This window comes from Syngnathoides biaculeatus, chromosome 4 (assembly GCF_019802595.1).
Source record: "Syngnathoides biaculeatus isolate LvHL_M chromosome 4, ASM1980259v1, whole genome shotgun sequence".
Lineage (NCBI taxonomy): Eukaryota > Metazoa > Chordata > Actinopteri > Syngnathiformes > Syngnathidae > Syngnathoides > Syngnathoides biaculeatus.
In genome coordinates this window covers 10,663,577-10,682,206 of record NC_084643.1, presented here as the reverse complement: position 1 = coordinate 10,682,206, position 18,630 = coordinate 10,663,577, and the positions used below count along the sequence as shown (strand labels likewise).

The 18,630-nt window shown below is 45.8% G+C and overlaps 1 protein-coding gene across 10 annotated transcripts in view; it reads left to right on the top strand.

Annotated features, from left to right (window-relative positions):
• sh2b3 (SH2B adaptor protein 3) overlaps positions 1 to 18,630 on the top strand; it is a 56,903-nt gene that overhangs the window by 6,853 nt on the left and 31,420 nt on the right. For 4 of the 10 annotated variants that reach the window (XM_061816127.1, XM_061816125.1, XM_061816126.1 and 1 more), the window contains one exon: positions 15,743 to 16,843. In XM_061816127.1, coding sequence (XP_061672111.1) covers positions 15,770 to 16,843 — 1,074 coding nt within the window. In that variant the 5' untranslated portion in view covers positions 15,743 to 15,769. The other 6 variants (XR_009794491.1, XR_009794489.1, XM_061816129.1 and 3 more) reach the window with 5 other exon arrangements.

Below are 18,630 nucleotides of genomic sequence, written 5' to 3'. Positions count from 1 at the left end.
AACCCACATGCAGAGGTACTCCTTTGATGCTGGCCGATACGAGGTTTATTTAGTGAGGTGCGCCCATGCCGCGCATGATCACTTTTTCATTTAAAAGATATTTTCACCAAACTTATTGCTTAAACAAGATGTCGGCGTTTCCACGGTAATTGTGGGATTAGCTTTAATAAAGGATGGGCCTGAAGGGCACCGACCTGGCGGCTTAACTCGTGTGCCGCGAGATTCGTATTTTACTACGTCATTCGTCTAGGACTGTAACAACTGGTATGCAGGCTCCCTCTAGTGGTATGTGAAAGAATCACTCAAATGAATGTTTATAATCTAGTACAGCGTCTGTTTTAATTAGAGTTGAATTGTATTTAGCGGTACTGTTAAGTACAATACATGTGCATTCATTCTTTTAAGTGCTTGTGTTCAAATATTTGGCTTCAATTTTTCTGTTTTTTTTAGTTACTCGCGTGAAATTAACATTAATCATTAAATCTAATTTCCGGCCTATAAACTGCAATTTTTTTCACACGCTTTCAACCCTGCGGTTTATGCGGTGATGCGGCTAATTTGTCAATTTTTTTTCTAATGGGCGCAAGGGGGCACTCGAGTGGAAAAGGTAAGAGTGACACTGGTGCAAAGTATGTGCCGAGGAAGTGACTTTTACCGGTCCGGCCCTGTTAGCACTGCGCTAGCGTGTTACTGCCGTGTCTCAGTGATTTTTACCAGTAATTTTTTTTTTTTTTTAACCGGACCTGTTAGTGCGGTGCTAGCGTTAGCGCGGTGGCGCAAGCGTTACCGTTAGCGCGCGGCACTACTAGCGTTTAACTCTCTGTGTGCCATCTTTGTAAATATCTCGTGTTTATGTGGGTTTCCATGCGAGCACTTGCGGGTTTTACACGGCTGCGGGCTACATGCAGTATGTACCAAATGGTATTTCCTTTACAAATATACTGGGTGAGGCTTATAACCAGGTGTGCTCTGTAGGCAGGGAATTACGGTAGTTAAAGTTATTTTATTTTTAACCAATATTTAAATTCAGTGTTAATATTCAAACTGTGCATAATAATACTGCATTACAGTGGCGCCCAACAGTGGTTACCAAAGTGAGGGGTGCGTCCACCATTTGGGGGCTGCATAACATTTTTGTACGGCAGGCGTGGCGCAAATGAATGAATCAAAACTTTGCATTAATAGCAATGTTGTATATGATAATGTTACATGATTACATGATTATTGATACAGATATGGTGCTGAAAAACAACTACACTTATTACAACTAGCAGTTTATGGCAGTTCACTTATATTCCCCCCTCCAAAAAAAAAAAAAAAATTGTATCGATGACATTGTAATAAGTCCATTGCAGTTTATTTCTCACATTGTAGTAATAACATTGTAATAATCACAATGTGTGAAATAAACTGGAATATACTTTGAACGCAAAATGTGTATGTACGTCCTGGTTTTTTTTTTTTTTGGGGGGGGGGCAGGTGGGTTACAACATTTTCTTTTGAACCAAAGTCGGTGCCAGCAGAGAAAGTTTAGGAGCCACTAGCATGCACTAATATTTAAAAGTATTACCTCTGCCTCCTATGGTACTGTGTTTTAATGTCGGTCATCAAGTATTTTTTTGAAAGCGGTTCCTGGTGTAAAAAGTCTGAGAGTTGAAGTGCCTTTGTGCATTCCGGCATACATGAAACGTGGCTACTGTGCAATAGTTGGTTGAATTTATTTATTTATTTTTTTTTTTTTTCAAGTCGAAACAGGATGTCCGCCATCGCTCGCGGAACGGGCCACGTGACCGCGGCCTCACATCTCGGCGCTATCGGCAGTCGTCTCTTCCTCTCTTCTCAGGGTTTCCAAGAACTCCGTTGACGAGACCACGAGAGAAAACCGACCCCACGGCAGCGCCGCGGGAGGGGGTGGGAAAGGAAAGGGGCGGGGGCGGGAGGAAGCCAGGCACTGAGGGAGATAATTGCCTAACCGATTGGAATGGGGATTTAAAAAGGAAGAACCAAATTAGGGCGGAAATATGGAAGAGAGACATGTTTGCGTAGCGGTAATGCGGCTCAAGCTTTTGTCGCGGCATATCGTGAAACTTCAGCTCAGCGATCGTTTTCAGGACGTCTTCACAAATGTGCTTTGCTCTTTTTCAAAACTTTTGCATTTTTGTGACTGCCACAGAAAGTTGCCAGTGATGAAGGAAAAAAAAAACTAAGAATAACAATATTGCTAAAGTGGAAACGACCGACATATACACGTTGTCATTTTTGTGCAGTTTAGGATAAAATAAAGAAGGGTGGTTAAAAAAAGTAAAAGTGATACGCGTCTGTTGATTGGTCGAATGTGCTCCTCCTGACCAATGAAAACGCTTGTTGTAAACCAGGCGGTTCACGGGGCCATTTTCAAGTCAACGCGATGGTGGCGCGCAAGATGAAAGACGCCTCTCGAGTGAACGAAATGAAGAGATATGTCCAAAATAAGTTGCGATGGGATTGGAAAGAAGCAAGTTGCCACTCTGTTAAGCGACTTCATTCGCAGAATCGAACGAATAACGAGGCGAGACTTCAGAAGCAATTACTTGGAAAAATGTCTGCATTATTTACTGATTAACGACACGTGACGCTAATAATTGTCGTCAAATTCATGCGTTTCAATCATTCACTAACACAAGAAATGAAAACGTTTTTGAATAAATACGATATACACGCTATGAAAGCACACTTGCATGTCATGATGCAAATTTGAATTCAATTGAGTTGAATTTGTAATATTTGGGGGTAAAGGTATGCACCTAAATAATGAACAATCATTTTGTGCACATTTTGAAAACTGAATAGCATTTATTTACAGATGTACTATACATATTTCCTTCATAATAGAATTGATCAAACTTGTTGAAATTCAGTCTTTTTTCATTCAGGCAAATCACATGTCTGATTATTTCCCATTCCATGCACTAAAACCACAAGGACGTAGTTGACTTGAGATGATTTTTTTTCTCGTTATGTTGGTCGTCCGCCAGCGTCATCGGACAGATTGTGTCTGACTTTGGAGGTTCCGGTTTCTGTCAGGGAGCGAAAAACTTTGTGGTGCATTTGTGTACGTTTTGGATTTCCCGGTAAACAAAACGTGTTTGCCGTCAAAGCCGCCATCATGAGAGATTGTTTGCGCTTGGGTGTCTCCGACGCGTCCCTCCGCCGCAATCGGGGAAAAATGTTGATTACAGGTCCAATTTAGCTGCAGCCGTGCGGGGGAGGAAAATGTCTGCGGTTGATTCTTGGTTCAGGGATGCGGTCGGGGACCCCCCCCCCCCCCACCACCACCACCACCCCACCCCAATTGTCACGGGATATTTCGCCAGGCTTCGTGGACGCATCTTGACACATTTATTCACATAGATTTGCAGCCAGAGAGTTTTTGTTTGGCAGAACAGCGAGTCACAAGCCTCAGTCACAAATAGACACTTAACTGTTCATTAAAATAAAATCCTTGCATGTGGTGGAACCTACGAGACGGGAAAATCTTTTTTTTTTTTTTTACCCCCATGGCTTTATTGTTCTTCCGTGGAGAAAAAAAAAAAAGCCAAATAAAACAAACGAGAACCTTAAAAACTGATTGAGGGTTGTCGGACATTGGATGTCTTGTACGTTTTCCAATTTCATTTTTTTTATTTTTTTCTGGTCCATTCTGCATGGTACGGTGTCAAGAAAGTTGTCTTTCAAAGCAATTTGTTCAAACCCACGTCGACCGTTCACGTTTCGACTTCCAAGAAGTCAAATGAGTTGTAGTCTTAATTATCTCCCCGTACACACATTACAAATGTCCAATTTTGTCAGGAGTCTTCACAGTTTGAAATCAATCACACGATCCACACGTAGGAATGAGTCACGCCGTAACCGCTGAGAGCGAGAAAGAGGCTTCGTGTTCCAGGGGCGGAATTTTTGAGGCACACTCAAAACGGTGCGATTGCGTCTTGGCTCGGATGCGAACGGCGGATTATTGCAAACGAGCTCGCGTTTAAAGATTCCAACGATAAATTGCTTGGGCTTCACGTTCTGGGATTTGCACTCGGGTCGAGTCTTTGTGGCTGCCGTCATTGTCTCGACAGTATGCACAGTTCACTTAAGAACACCACGGAACATAATAATAATCCTTCGTTGCCTTGTAGAATGATTAATAAAAAAAAAAAAAAATAGCTCCTCGTTCACGCAGACAGTCTGGAGAAAATTAATCTGGAAACAATTTTAAACAAAGCTGTTTTTAATTAGGTGGGGCAGTGGCCTCACAGTTCAGAGGTCCTGGGTTCGATCCCGGATCCGCCCCGTGTGGACTTTGCATCTTCTCCCGTTGCCTGCGTGGGTTTCCTCCGGGTGGCCACTCCGGTTTCCTCCCACATCCCCAAAACATGCAACATTCATTGCCCCGTCGGTGTGATTGTGAGTGGGGCTGTTTTTCTCGACCGGTTCAGGGTGTAACCCTCGACAGCTGGGATAGCCTCCAACACTCTCGCGGCCCTTGTGAGGATAAGCGGCTAAGAAAATGGATGAATAAAAACAAAAAAATGTTGTTTTTGCTCTGCCAACTTACTCTGTGAAGAAAGAAAATTAAGAGACCACAGATTTTAAATTAAAAATATGCAACACAGTCTCAAAATTGTTACAATACACTGTTTTTTAATAAGGTTACCTTTCCAGTATGCTCCCGGCGGCCGTGGTTGCCAAAACATTGTGCACTGTGGGATTTTACCCATCCCCCCCCCCCCCCCCCCCTTATAACTAACTCAAGTCTTTGGAAGTTACTGTGTCTTGGTCACAATCTATTGCAGTATCCGTGGTGGGGTGGTGGATGGGGGAGGGGGCGGGGGATGCTCCACGTTTCGGCCCACTGTTTAATACGGACGTGATTACATTCCCTCATGTTTGTCAAGTTCTGTTTATGGATGAAACGCAGATGACCGGCACGTTTAAATCACACTTGTTCCCCTGTAATGCATGAAGACCGCCAGGTCCAAATTCGGCATCAGAGTGGCGGGGGGGGGCATATGTGCAGTGTGTGATATTTATTTTCTGGTAATAATTTATTCACTAATCCATCAGATGTACCAAATTATGGGGGGGGGGGTCACACCAAATTTCTAATTTCGGTTAAAACCACTAAGGTACAGAAGGTTCCCCGAGGATTATTTAGTACCTCCTGTCCCCCCAGAGTGTTCTTAAAACCACCAGGAACTCTCAAGGGGGCAGCCTGTGGTGGCAAATGCTGATTGGTGGACACAGATGTCTGTCATTAGTTACGTCATTTAGTTTTCACGTCCACAGAGCCTGGATTTTTGTAGGCGAGGCTCAAAATAGGAGGATTCGCGTCACAACGCTCAGTTTTGCGTCGCATAACACACTGAAAAACAAAGCCTGGAACGGATTAGGCTATTTTACATGTAAAATGGGCTTCTACCTACGAAAGATTCACGTTACAAAACGACATCCAGAACGAATTAATTATGTGAGTAGAGGTAAGGCTGTAGCTCTGAAGGGTTTTTTTTTTTTTTTTTTTTTTAAACTGTTGCGGATTTCCCCCACCTTGTCTAAGGCCCCAGTTTCATCTGAAGAAAAAGAGCACAAAGCTTGACGTTCCCACCACCTGTGATGAGCAGTCTTGCGTTAGGACCAAACGTAACTTTTGTAGTGATGGCCAAAAAGTTATTTTTGTCAAAATGGAAACATTTTCCCACCTGTTTGGGGGATTTCAAGTGTGTGTTTTTTCTTTGTCAGATAAGGATTACGTCTTGCCACCGTATCCCACAGCCCAGACGTACGCAGAAGGGGGGGTTGTCACATGTACTAAACGGCCAGTATTTGCCAGAAATTCCTGCGGCTCCTTCACGGTTGCTGTCATTCTCCTCAAATGTTTTCTTCTCATTTTTTCATTGATTTTTAATGCCGTCCAATTCTTGGTAATGTCACTGTAGTGCCGTGTTTTGCCCGCCCATTGTGTTCCGTGGTCTATCTAATGGATTGAAAACGGTGTTTGTGCAATTTTCCTCACTGAACAATGAGATCCTTCCTGCTGATGCTGCGGACTGTGGCTTGTGACAATGGAAATGGAAGGAAAAGCATACAAGAACATCTTGAGCTTTAATTGTGAGTAATCAGCCACTTAAAATGGTGGCATATATGTGTTGACTTCTGAACACGGCCACATACCCAATTATAAGTGGGTGTGCACACTTGTGCAACCTCATAATCTCAGTTACCGTAATTTACGGCCTACGGAGCGCACCTGATTATAAGTCGCACCCAGTACATTTGTAAAGGAAATATCATTTGGTACATACATAAACCGCATCTGTGTAAAAGCCGCAGGTGCCCACATTGAAACCCACATCAACGTTAGCGCTGCGCTGACACTAGCGCCACGCTAACGGGGGCGGTTAAAAAACAAAAACAAAACATACTGGTAAAAATCACCGAGACACGGCAGTAACACAGCAGCAAAACCCAGCACAGCGCTGACGCTAGCGCAGCGCTAACAGGGTTGGTTAAAAAAACAAAAAACAAAAAAAAACACATATTGGTAAAAATCACTTCCTCGGCACATATATTCCACCGGTCTCACTCCTCGAGTGCCCCCTCGGGACCCTTACAAAAAATGCACAGATTAGCCGTGAAAGCGTGTGAAAAATGTTGCGGTTTATTGGCTGGAAATTGCGGCATTTTCATTTTTCCTCTTAAGTTTTTTTTTAAAATGCAGTTTTATCGGTTATGACTGGTGGAAACGTTTAAAGGAAAGATTTATCTTGGTCTCATATTTTCCCGCAAAACCTGTCATTCGAACAGAGGTGTGTACACTATTTTTATTTTTATTTTATCTCCACCGTATCCACCTTTTGTCTTTTACACGGCACCCACCCGAGCAGCAAATGGCCACGACCCATCGTCCCACAAATTGATAATTCGATGTGTGCACGTCTGATACGATATGAAAAGGCGTACGATTGTCAGGTCAACTTCGTCCTCCAATTCCATATTGGGGGGTGTCAAATGGCTGCTTTTATGGGCGGTGTAATGGCGGCTTGCATCTCGTAGCGATTGCTTTGTAGTTTGTCGCGTGTCTTCCGTAGTGTCTGCGGCCCCCCCCCCTCCCCGCAATCTTTCATCGTCAACTCAACTCGTCGGAAGTCTGTCATTAGATCCCCGTGTTTTATGATTTCCCCTGTCTTCGGAAGGATAACGATGGTCTGCAGGCTTCACGTCAACGTCTTTTATTAGTCAACGGATTGTTTGCCGTTTGTCTGCTTCCTCTTCGTGGATTTATCTCGTCTCGCGACGCTCGGCGCTAATCCCGTCCGTCTATTCCTCGTACATCCAGCTGTCGCGCGGTGTTTTTTGTTCACTTTTCCCAGCGTGCCTCCTCGTTCCCAGACCGCAGGAAATGGCCCGAGAGCAGCGCAGCTTTATTTCTGTGCGTCTTAAGAATAGCAGCATTGTGTCGTGTCGGAGCGCGTATTGTTGTGAGAATGCAGAACTGATCGAGAGAATGCGCTCGAAAGCAAAAAAAAAAAAAAACAACAAAAAAAGCAGTGTATAACTTCACTTTTGCTGACCTTCCAACTGTTTACAACCTCGTTATTTGTGCGTGTTTTTTTTTTTTTTTTAAAGAAAATATAAAATGTGTTTCCTCAAGTCAAGCAGGGTAACGCAGTCGCTCAATGCCAAGGTCGGTTGTGGCCCGTCAGCGTTGATATTTCGACCGAGCTGAAACGGGAAGGATTCCCGAGAAAACACTTCCACTGGGGCTCTTTTACAAAGTCGCTGGAGGCTCCGCGCTCGTTCCGCCACAGATCAGCTGACGCTCCGCTCGGGCTGTGGGAAGTAAGACTGAAGGTTATCTCGTGTTTCAGTGTCGCTTCCTTCTTTGCAACATGTTCTTCAATTATGCAAGCGGTGGACTCGCTCTTAACGCAAAGACGGAGGGAAGGCGAGACCCGTCCCGTCGCCCCCTTTGCGTGGCATCAAGAAAGTCGTGCACTTTTGCGCAGCCGTGCTCCCGCTGGCCTTTCGCAGCAGCTTGTCGCGCTGGATTATAAAATATGAAGTGAAAGTCACTGAAAAAAGGTCACGTGGTGTCAGTTCTTCCTAACCGGAGCGTTGGCTGACACGAAGTGGCCCCGCTTTCGCCTGGAACGACAAAATAGTTCCAGATTACATGTTACAGATGCGGAGGATGCCTTGCTTTTTCAATGCAATATTTGGAGTGCTTATGTAAAACTATGAAAAATTGGATATTATTTCTATTCTACAAGCAATGTTTATACATTTTAATTCAAATTTAAGAGGCCGTTTCTGATAGGAAGGCTTCTCCGGCATCGAGAGTCCATTTACGACTCTGCTCATGTGCCCAGGCCAGTCATATTATATATATCATATCACATACCGCCTACGCAGATGAAAGAGAATTGATTTCGTTTTTTTCTTGAAAATTCTTTATTCACGTGAGATGCAGGACCTCATTTACGAGGGCTCCCATACTTGACGTCACCATTTTCACGGCGCCATATTGCCGGTCGAACGGAGACGCTCGACATCGTGGAGGACGTTGAACCGGAGCAGAATATTCAAAATGTCCGAGACTTGTCGTGCTGTTGGACGTCACAACAGACGAGACGGATATTCAAAAGAGGTCATTCTACGGAACAGCAGCTGAAAGGACCAGAAAATGGTCGATGGATTTCGGCAATTCAACGTGATGGATGGTGCCTAGCCAAAATACGCACGCGCCGGTGTAGCGATCGCTTCATTTTAGGTAGGAATTATTCTTATCAATCTCTAATTACCAAAAAGTGTTTATAATTCCAAGTTGGCTCATTTGAGAACAATGCGTATTTTAAAAAAAAAAAAAACTGTCGCCGAGAAGTTTACGGAGGTTAACGCGTGGCCGCAATCGCTTCCGCGTACGTTCCGTGGAGACGATTTAGTCCTCTTTTTTTTTTTTGCAATCATAGTTAATGAATGAGGGTTTGTGTAAAACCAGGAGTGTTTTATTGAAATGTTGGTATTTGTATTGAATACTTGCGGAAAAGATTGTTGGATTCCAGCAAAGGTTTCCGTGTTGCTCGTCAACGCTTCCGCCACCGTCACGATGTGGGATTTATTCCTGTTGAGAACAGATCCAGCGACAAAGTATTTGTATGCGTCCAGACTTTTCGACGCTTTCAAACTCTTCCGTGTAAATCTCGACGACTTACTCACCAGATCCACGTGTAGATCCAGTTGTCCAAGACGGGCGGAAGCCAATTAACCGTCCACTTTCTTTCATGAAATATGGCTCCTCTATGCTGAGTTTATCTAATTTTTCCACGTCCCTTTGTGCATTTTCACCTTCTAAATGTCTTCAACGGTATCGGACAAGAACGTGGGCGTCGTGCTGTAAGATATTTTTTCGCGTCGTCTCCGACCGACTTCGCATTGACCAATGCTTTGCTAGACCGGCAATATGGCGAGGTAAGCAAAAGTCGTGTGATTTTTTTTGACGTAGGTGCACGAGTTGTATTGTTTCTTGACAATGTTATATTGCCAACTACTGGCCAGGAAATTGCCAAAAACGTGCAACGACTGAGAACAACGCAGTACTCAATTGTGGATGTTTGGCAGGGTCGTTAACAAGACTCTTCTCTGATGCCAAATGTACTTTAGAGAAGAGATTCTTCTTAAAGGGACTATAAGACACGTGAGGAGGGGGATTGTTTTGCTCACAAGTTAAAAAAAAAAAACGTTTAACGCTAGTGTGTGTGTGTGTGTAAAATCATCGCCCATGTTAAGTTGTGTTTTGTAAAAACGAATTGTCAAACCTCAACACTTAACACCTTTCTGGTTGCTGAGGGTTCGTCATCAGGTTTGAGCAGAGCAACTTTTCTGCCAGCTGGAATGAACCATTTTTGTGGAGGGATGCTTGAACTTGACATGCCACCCGACTGCTGAACAAAGAATCGTTTGGGATGTTGTCCTTGGACAAGATTTGGAGGGTGGTTGATTGGACAAGCAATGGGTCAAACCTCCGCCACGGGAAGAGCTCCACTATTGAGCAAATGACTCAAGAGTGTTTCTGTCGTCATTGCTATTTTTCACCCCTCTTTGAAATGCGCTTTATCGACAGAACAGGAAGTGAATATTGAAGAAAACGTGGAGTGGGGCCTCGCCGCCGCTAAAATTGGCCGCCCCGTTCTTCCGGAAAGGTTGATGCCTATGGCGTGTCGAACGCTTCAATCAATTCCGCAACGCCGCAAGTTACTGCTCGCCAGGGCAGGGCTGCTCGTTGTTTCCTGTCACTGTGAGTCCACGCCAGATCCTCCCGCCGGACTGACTGGACCACCTGGACCTCCTTTCCCAATCCTGGCGACCTTTCTCGCCCGTAGTCGGATTTTCGCACATCCTCCCCTCATCTGTCAATGCTTCAGTCGGTCTTGCCTAACTTCTCTCCGTTTTGCTCTTTTCTTTTATTTCCCGTCATCCCCCCTTCTTTCTGCTAATAACCCCCTCGTGCCCACACACTCTCTACGCTTTGCAAGTGTGACCCACACTGATTCACTATGTGAGTCACACAGTGAAAATTCAAAGGTGGTAACAAAATCTGTTTTTCATCCCAGAGTCTGTGATCCACATGTTGCCATGTGTCCAATCCAGATTTTCGGGAAAACCGCTTTTGATGTTTCTGATCAGTTCATGCCATGCAGTCCTCTCAGATGGAAAGCTGTTAGCATAGAAATGTCTGATGTTGACAGTCATGGCAAAAGTGAATTGTTGCGACTTTTACCAGTTAAAAATCAAGTCAAGACCAAGACTGAGGTAAACTGAGACGGAGCCAAGAACGAGACCGAGGCAGGTTGAGACCAAGACCAAGTTAAGCCTTGTTAGAGCACCACACCACACAGTATTGACATGAACGGGTTGTAATCCTCCCCCACCCAAAAAAAACCCCCCAATTTTCTCTCAAATCATCAATGGGAAATTAGCGTTCAGTGCTTGGTTGCACTGCAATTGGGTAGGAACCAGTCAGGGTAAGTCCTGCCTCTTGCCCGAAGGCATCTTGGACACGGCGTAGCTCAAATGTGATCCTACTTTGGGGAAGTGCTATAGAAAATGAATGGATGGATGCATGTGTGGTTGCATTTCAGAAATATGAGCTAAAAATCCCAAAGGGGTTTTATTATACTCTTCAGCTAAAGGGCACGGAGTGACAAGCCTTTTTGCGCCAAATTGTGAACTCGATACACCTTGGTTTACGACCGAGGAAAAAAAAAGCGCAGTCATTGTCTGAGTCATGAAAGGCATCAAATTGTTCGCTGGTCTGTGTCACGCTACATGAAACCTGCTCACGTTCATAAACAAAATGCGTAGTTGTTGCATTGGGGTGTCGGAGTTCTTGACAGTGTTCTCTGCAAGTACAAAAAGTACATCCCCTCTTTATCTATTAGCACTTGAAGATGTTGCATTCATTCTGTAACATTCACTGTAAATATCGGGAATGTGCTTATTATGTTCATTAAGTCTGACCTACATTCAGAAAAGGACATAGGTCAACTTTTTTCAAATCGAATTTTCAAAACGTCACTCCAATGCGAGTTCGAGATAACGGGAAGTTCCCTGGTGACTATTAAAGAGCTCATCAATTTGTTGCGATCACATTTGAGCAACTGTTGAGTGGAAATGAAAGTAATCTAATTGTGCAATATGTTTCATCATTTAATAATTGATAATTTAGGGGCCAGTGTAGATGTACGGTGAGGTTTGTCTGGCATTGAGTTGACTTGACGCCGCCGCTGCCATCTTGAGATGTTCCGAGGTCGAATCAAGGTTTTGTCAGAATCAAACCGGCGAGTCACGAGGTTAGTCCTGTGGGCCAGATTAATTGGCGTGCACTGTGTATGTCATGCAATCTGCATCCATCTCGCACCATCAGAATCAGTTAACCCGAGAGAGTAGGAAGTGCCGGCGTGGTTCACATTTTGTCTCCGAAACAGAGAGCCTCCTTGATCCAGACTGTGACTAACAATCTTGATAAGCCACCATTCTGTGGATTCCTTCCTCAGCTGTTTTTTTTTTTGGTTGTTTTTAAATGCCCCATCACAAGGGTACTGTTTTTTTCTTTTTTGAACAACGCTGTTAAACGACTAAAAGGCAGCCATTGTTTGTCAGGTGAAAGGAATCTTAATGGTAGTTTGGGATATCATTCACAATATTTTTGTACGCTGAGGAATACTCGATCCTTGTCGTCAGCGGCCCTTTGAAACCAATGTTCGATAAAGGCCTCGCTGAGCCTTTTTGATGTGACGATTACGTTCCTTCGTCCTGCCCTGTGGCCGATGTGGATGTTTTTCTCGATATCAAAGAGCAGGAAAGAACCGACTTTATGGATGAAGTGTTTGAGGCTTGGAAAAAGTGTGTGAGATTTGGAGAGAAGGAGATGAGGGCCGATGAATAATTGAAGGTGTCTTCACACATTGTGGTCGTGCGTAGTTCAGTACTCTGGTCAGGACTCAAGCGCTTGTTGTTTGTTTGTTTTTGTTTTTTACTCGTTCCGTCCTCCCCTGATCACTGCTTCAGACGAAAATGCTCAAAGCTCTTCGTGGTGATGGAAATCCTCCACAAACTGAAATTCCTCATCATCGTCAGATGCACGCATGCAAACGGAGAAACCGGGCGACGAGGAGGTTGACCACGGGAACGGTGGCGTCTCAAGCCCGCGGGGGGGTGCGCGGCAAAAGAGGAAGTGTGTGCGCATATGTGTGCGCGTGTTGAGTCACTGATTGCTGAGTCATCGCTGGGCTGGCCGTGCAGATAGAAAGAACCTTCTGGGGGGCCAACTGCAGGGGCGCAAAGGAGACGCGGACTGTAAAGTACAGGAAGGGAATTAGTAGTTGTGACACGGCTCCTCCTGGAACTGCACTAACGGCAATATTTCCCGATGCCAAGTTTCTCCTCTTTGGCGTTGGTTATGTTGGATTTTGGCGGGGTCGGGGACAACAGGTCAGCTGTGAGCTCGGTGCGTGACTCCATGCGCAGAAGTGGGCTGCCTTTGAGTGGCGTCACTGGGGACATAGCGAGAGATTTGGTCAGGAGATAATTTGTCATGTTGGAGCATGTTTTGCTGAACACAAAGAAGCTCCCCCTTCTATTTCTTGTGGGTTTCTGTGATCTGTTGAGAGTACCGAGCGTTCCCCCCGCGCCATCCCCGCCACCTCTACACACAGACTCAAAGCCACATTTAAACGTATCCACAAATATACACACATGCAGTCATGCTTCCTGTTTGTAGAAAAGATCCTTTACTGCTCCACTGAAGGAAGCCGGTACGTATTGTAGCGCTTAGCTGACTCTTCAATCCGTGTCTTAGTCATGATTAGTTAGATTCGGCCATTGCTCAGAAAACGCTTTGTCTTTAAATCATTGAACAATAGAAGGCTTCCATCTGCGAGGTTACGCTTTGCTTGTTTTTGCTGATTTTACTGGATTTTTTTTTTTTTATTTTTACCCCCCTGACTGAGCTTCCGCTGAGGGATATTCATGCATACTTGTACTACTTGTATTCATTACTGACCAAATCAATGAATGCTTGAAGAGGTGCTGGACAGGATCTGTACTTCCTTTGGATCGGCATGACTACAAACAGCTTCTTTGTTGAGATGAATTCATTTGTAAAACCACAGCACCGTGCCTTTCTAATTATAACAAGAGCAGATGGCCCACCCTGACTGGACGATAGTGTTGGAAAGACCTGTCATGATAATCACTCCATCTACTTAGTGTTAGTTTTTCCCTACACCCTGAACTGGTCGCCGACATACAGCAGGGCACATAGAAGCAAACCAGCATTTGTAGTGATGTTCACACTTATTTGGCTATTTGGAGTCTTTAACGAATGCTTGTTTTTGGGATGGGGGAGGAAACCTATGCAAGCTCCACAAAGTGTGTGTGTGTGTGTGTGTGTGTGGGGGGGGGGGTGTTTGAACCCCGGTCCTCAGAACTGTGAGGCCAATGCTTGACGTTGGAATTCCCATCTCTCTCTTTCTCTCTCTCTCTCTCTCTCTCTCTCTCTCTCTCTCAGTTCCCAAATGCTCATTGACTGTAGGAAACGTAATGTAAATTTTTCCAATTCAAAATGATTAAATAGTCGTGTAAAATCCGAATCCGAATCAGCTTTAATGGCCGAGTGTGTAGAACACACATGGAATTTTCCTCCAGCAGTCGGCGCTGCCCTGGTACGACGTAAAGAACAGAAAACAGAGAGCAAGCAACGAGAGCAACGCACAAGAGACATTTCTGTTTATTGGAATTATTGCTCTTAAGACGTGCAAAGATGGGAAATCTGTATCGATAAGTGTGTTAACAATGACAATTGTGCAAAAGGAGCAGTTTAAGTGATGAAACGTGCGGTCTGCAAAATAAATAAAGTAAAGTAAATACATTTTACTCATACTAATAGTGATTGGACCAGCAGGGTGTGAGTGAGTGTCCTAAAAATAAAGTTTGTCCATTTACGTTTTTACACAATGTCCAGATCTGAATTGGAATTGGGGTTTGTACCCGTGTTTTGGTTCTCTTGAATTTCTTTCTCCTTAAAGATAAACCAAACCAGAGGGGAAATTTATGTGTGAAATTTGTGTTTAGTATCTCAAGACTAATTTGCCTCTTTTCTATGGTCGGTCCAAAATGCTGCGGCTCGCGTTCCGTCGCTTAAAAACGAGAGCTTGGCTCAAGCATTTGCGCGACTTCAGAGGTAACGGAGGGACGTCTTAAAATGGACATTCAGGTTGAAGTGGTTGACAAATGAGCAAAGATCTTGTTAGTCTTTTCCTGCAAACGGCACAAGAGCTTCATTTGACTGGGATCCAAATATTAGCTGAAGAATCAATTCATAATGAGCGGAAAAGGGCAAATAGTATCTGGTGTGAAAATATGCACGCCGTGGATACATCATGTGGTACTTGTAAATGTTGCCGAGACGAAGCGACATGCAGCCCTGATCCAAGGAGCGCGTCATTGTGAAGGCGAAGGGGCAAGCGTGCGGCGTTTGCGCTTTCTGGTGGGGTCGCGCCTCGAAACGGGTCACGTGTCAACGGCCGAGCTCACAGATGGCGGAGCCGGCACTGTGCTTGATTGAGAAATTTTCCGACCGTACTTCCTTAGTCAGACCTCATTCACTGTCTGTCTCAATGACTTATTAGTGTTCATTCATTCATTTCACATACTTGACCTTTTGCGATCGGCGCGGGGGGAATTTAGAACAGATTTAATCATCGTAATTGCTTCCACTCCTCCATCTGCTGGTTTTCGCTCTTCGCGTCGTTCATCTCCTTTCTGGAGAGATTTCCTCACATCCTTTTGGACGTGATTCTGTCGATTCCAAGATCGAAACCGACGTCTCTTGAGCTGAGTGATGATTAACTTCACGGATTCACAGTTTTTTTTTTCCTGTGCAGATTCGCGTAATCCTTATCTGTTTGAGATGGACGGGAGATAAAATCGCCGTTTGGATGTTCCTTCACAAAGATTCGAGTGTTTGAAAGAAATGCTTTGACTTTTTTAGTCCTCAGGTTCTTGCGCAACATTCAATTTTCTCTTTTGAGTTACACTTCCATGTATCTCTGTTTTGTAACCCGCACCCCTTCCCTCTGTATTGATCCCCAATTTCACTTTTCAACACTCGTTTATCTGTCCCCTCTTTTATTGACTTCCTTCTGTATTTGCTTCCTTGCAGTGATTCTCAACCGGTCTGGTTACTGCAATGAATGGTAACACATTCCATCAAGTCAGCACCAGCGCGACAGTAGGAGGGAGCCCAGGCGTGGTGGCGCCCCCGCGAGGCTGGAGGGAGTTCTGCGAGCTGCACGCCATCGCCACAGCACGGCAACTCGCAGGACACTACCGCAGGTTCGCCAGGGAGCGCCCGCAGCATGACGTTCTTCCGCCGGAGACGTTTTCCAAGCAGTTCACCGACATCTTCCGGCAGCACTTCTGCTGCGAGGTGGACAAAGATGGCACGCCTCTCCAGCAGAGCACTTGCTCCACCGCTACCGGCACCGCACCGGCGGTTCCATCGCAGACCGTGATCAATCGATTATGTATCAGCGCTTTGTCCGGGGTGCAGGACTACCGGGAGGCGGGTCGACCAACTGGAGGAGCCGCCGTCTTTAGCGTGGCGTCGCCGAAAGTGGAGCCGGTCGCGGTGAGCAGGGAGCAAGAGCAGCCGCTGCGTTGCGCGGTGGGAAACCCCCGTTCGGGAAACCTGGTGCTGCTCAGGGACTTGACCCGTACATTCGGCAGCGGGTCATTATTGTTCCGTAGCTGCAGTAACGAGGAGCTGTCCAGCACAGTCGACTCTTCGGCTTCAAATCCATCGCACAATGTCACGCACTTGCCCTTCAGTCAGATTCAGCAGTCGGTGAGACGACTTTTTAAAAAAAAACGTCCTCTTCCCTGGCCACCCGCGTCCCAGGACCCGTCGGCCGACGACCCCGCCCATTCCCCCACCTGCCCCGCGAGCAGGTCCGACCAAACGAGCTCACCGAGCCCCTCTTTGCTCAACTCTGAAACCGCGCCGGCGGCATCGTCGCCGCTCTCTGGAGTAGTAGGCATCAGTTTCCTGGATCGTTTCCGTTGGTTACGCGGCAGGAGCGTGAGGCAGAGGAGGTCAGAGGTCAGCAGCTGCTGCAAAGAGGGCCAGCTGAGGTACTTGCTCGTAGACGACACCATTTCAGACTCTCTGCCGCGATGGCAGCGCTGCCGCCTGCTGGTCAGGAGGATCAGGGACGCTGAAGGCGGCGAGGGCTACCAGTTGGAGCTTTATGATCCTCCAAAGGTACAAACGCACTCATGCGCACCAAAATTGACCGAGCGCTTATCTCTCGCTATGCTTGGACATCCGCCAGTCGAGTCAGGTTGGATAAGAGAGGCTGTATCCTAAATCAGGAGCAGCACAACAGAAAAGCTTTTGACTTTTTCTTCTTCTTCCCTTATATCAGCACACTGTATTGTTTCCGCTCTTTTCTAATAACACACACACGGAATGCAGCTCTCACACGCAGCACGACACTTTTTTTTTCGGGGGGAGGCAGCAGTCATTTCCTGCATCCAGCTGTTTTTGGCGCAGGGGTTTCCCCTCCCCTCCTTTTTTCAAATCATCTCTAGTTTCCCTCATCCATTGTTTGTTTTCTTAAGCGAAGATGCAAATACTGCGCAATGAATCTGTTATTGACCAAACAAGAACTGAGGTATTTTGGAATATACGTTGACGTTTATTTGACTAGATCTCTTGGGCCTTCAGTTGCTAATTTGGCATTTTAACTTAACACCGACTCACGGCTCTGTGATGTTCAAGAATCTGTGGATTTCATCGAACCGATTACAGTGGAACATTGAGCGTTCGTTCGTTCGTTCGTTCGTTTCGTCCTCGTTCCAAATGAAGAAACTCGGAAGGGCATTTAGCCCCCATGAGCTATTTTCAAGTCGTTTTAACATTCTTAACAGCAATATCAAGTGTAAAAAGAAGTCATCGCAAATTGATCAAACGCTCTCGTGGGCCAAGACCGACAAGCGGGAGTTTCCTGCTCACTGACCTGAGGCCTCCCGTGAAACGGGGACTTTCTCATGCAACATCACGATTATGTAAATTCATTTTAGGCCATATGCTGCGGGAGGGGCAGGTCATTTTTAATCAAATCTTTTTTGGGCATTTACACTAAGTCAACAATGTCGTCCAAAATATGTTTCACATAGCTCGTGGAGCTAATTAATCTGGGTAAAGAAAATAAAGTAAAGAGAGCCGACCGACTATAATAGATCAGAACGAGCTTGCGCTCACGTCACCGATCTGTCACAGGCTTCCTCGACGTGCGCTCGGTCGTACCGTTAATGCATTTATGTAACACCAGTTCCACCACTTGAGCACTTTTACCGTCTGCTGAATTGCTTGAAAGAATGTGTGCGAATTCATGTCCTCTCGTGCATTGTGGTGAGCAGAAACACCTCCCACTCTACTTCCTGTTTGTTTGGGGCTTACTTCAGCCACATGCTCTCCAATTGTTTACATGTGACTCCGTTGGGACTCAAATACGAAAGTGACGTTCTTGCGAACGCGCAAGCTCGAGGTCGGACCCGACGCGTCGCAGTCACGTCGGCCGTCCTCCACCCCTTTCTTTCTCGACTCATGCATGAGCTCGCGTTTGGCTCCCGGCCGGCTCGCAGGTGGTTTGCACACCCACTCCCCCAGGTGCTCAGAACAAGTAATCAAAGTGGCTCGCTTGTAAGGTCGCTGCATCTGGCCTCTGGGCGGGTGCCAGTTTGTGTCCTGGCCCGCACGCTTACGCTGGGTCAATGAGAAAGAGGTTGCGTGTGTGCGCGCTTGGTAGTATTTTATATTTAGAAGCCCTCAACCTCTCTGCCAGCTGCAAGGCCGACCACATGCTTGAAGTAATTGACTTAATGATAGGGCCCGAGCTGCGCATGTGCCCGCGCATACGTGTACGTTTGTTCACCGCGGCGAAGGCCCTGGCAGGATTTTGCCCGCTTCGCTGCAACGCCAAAAGAATCAGGGTTCTCTCACTTTATGTTTGTGCACTTGTGTGAGGAATCTTGGCAGGGCAGAGC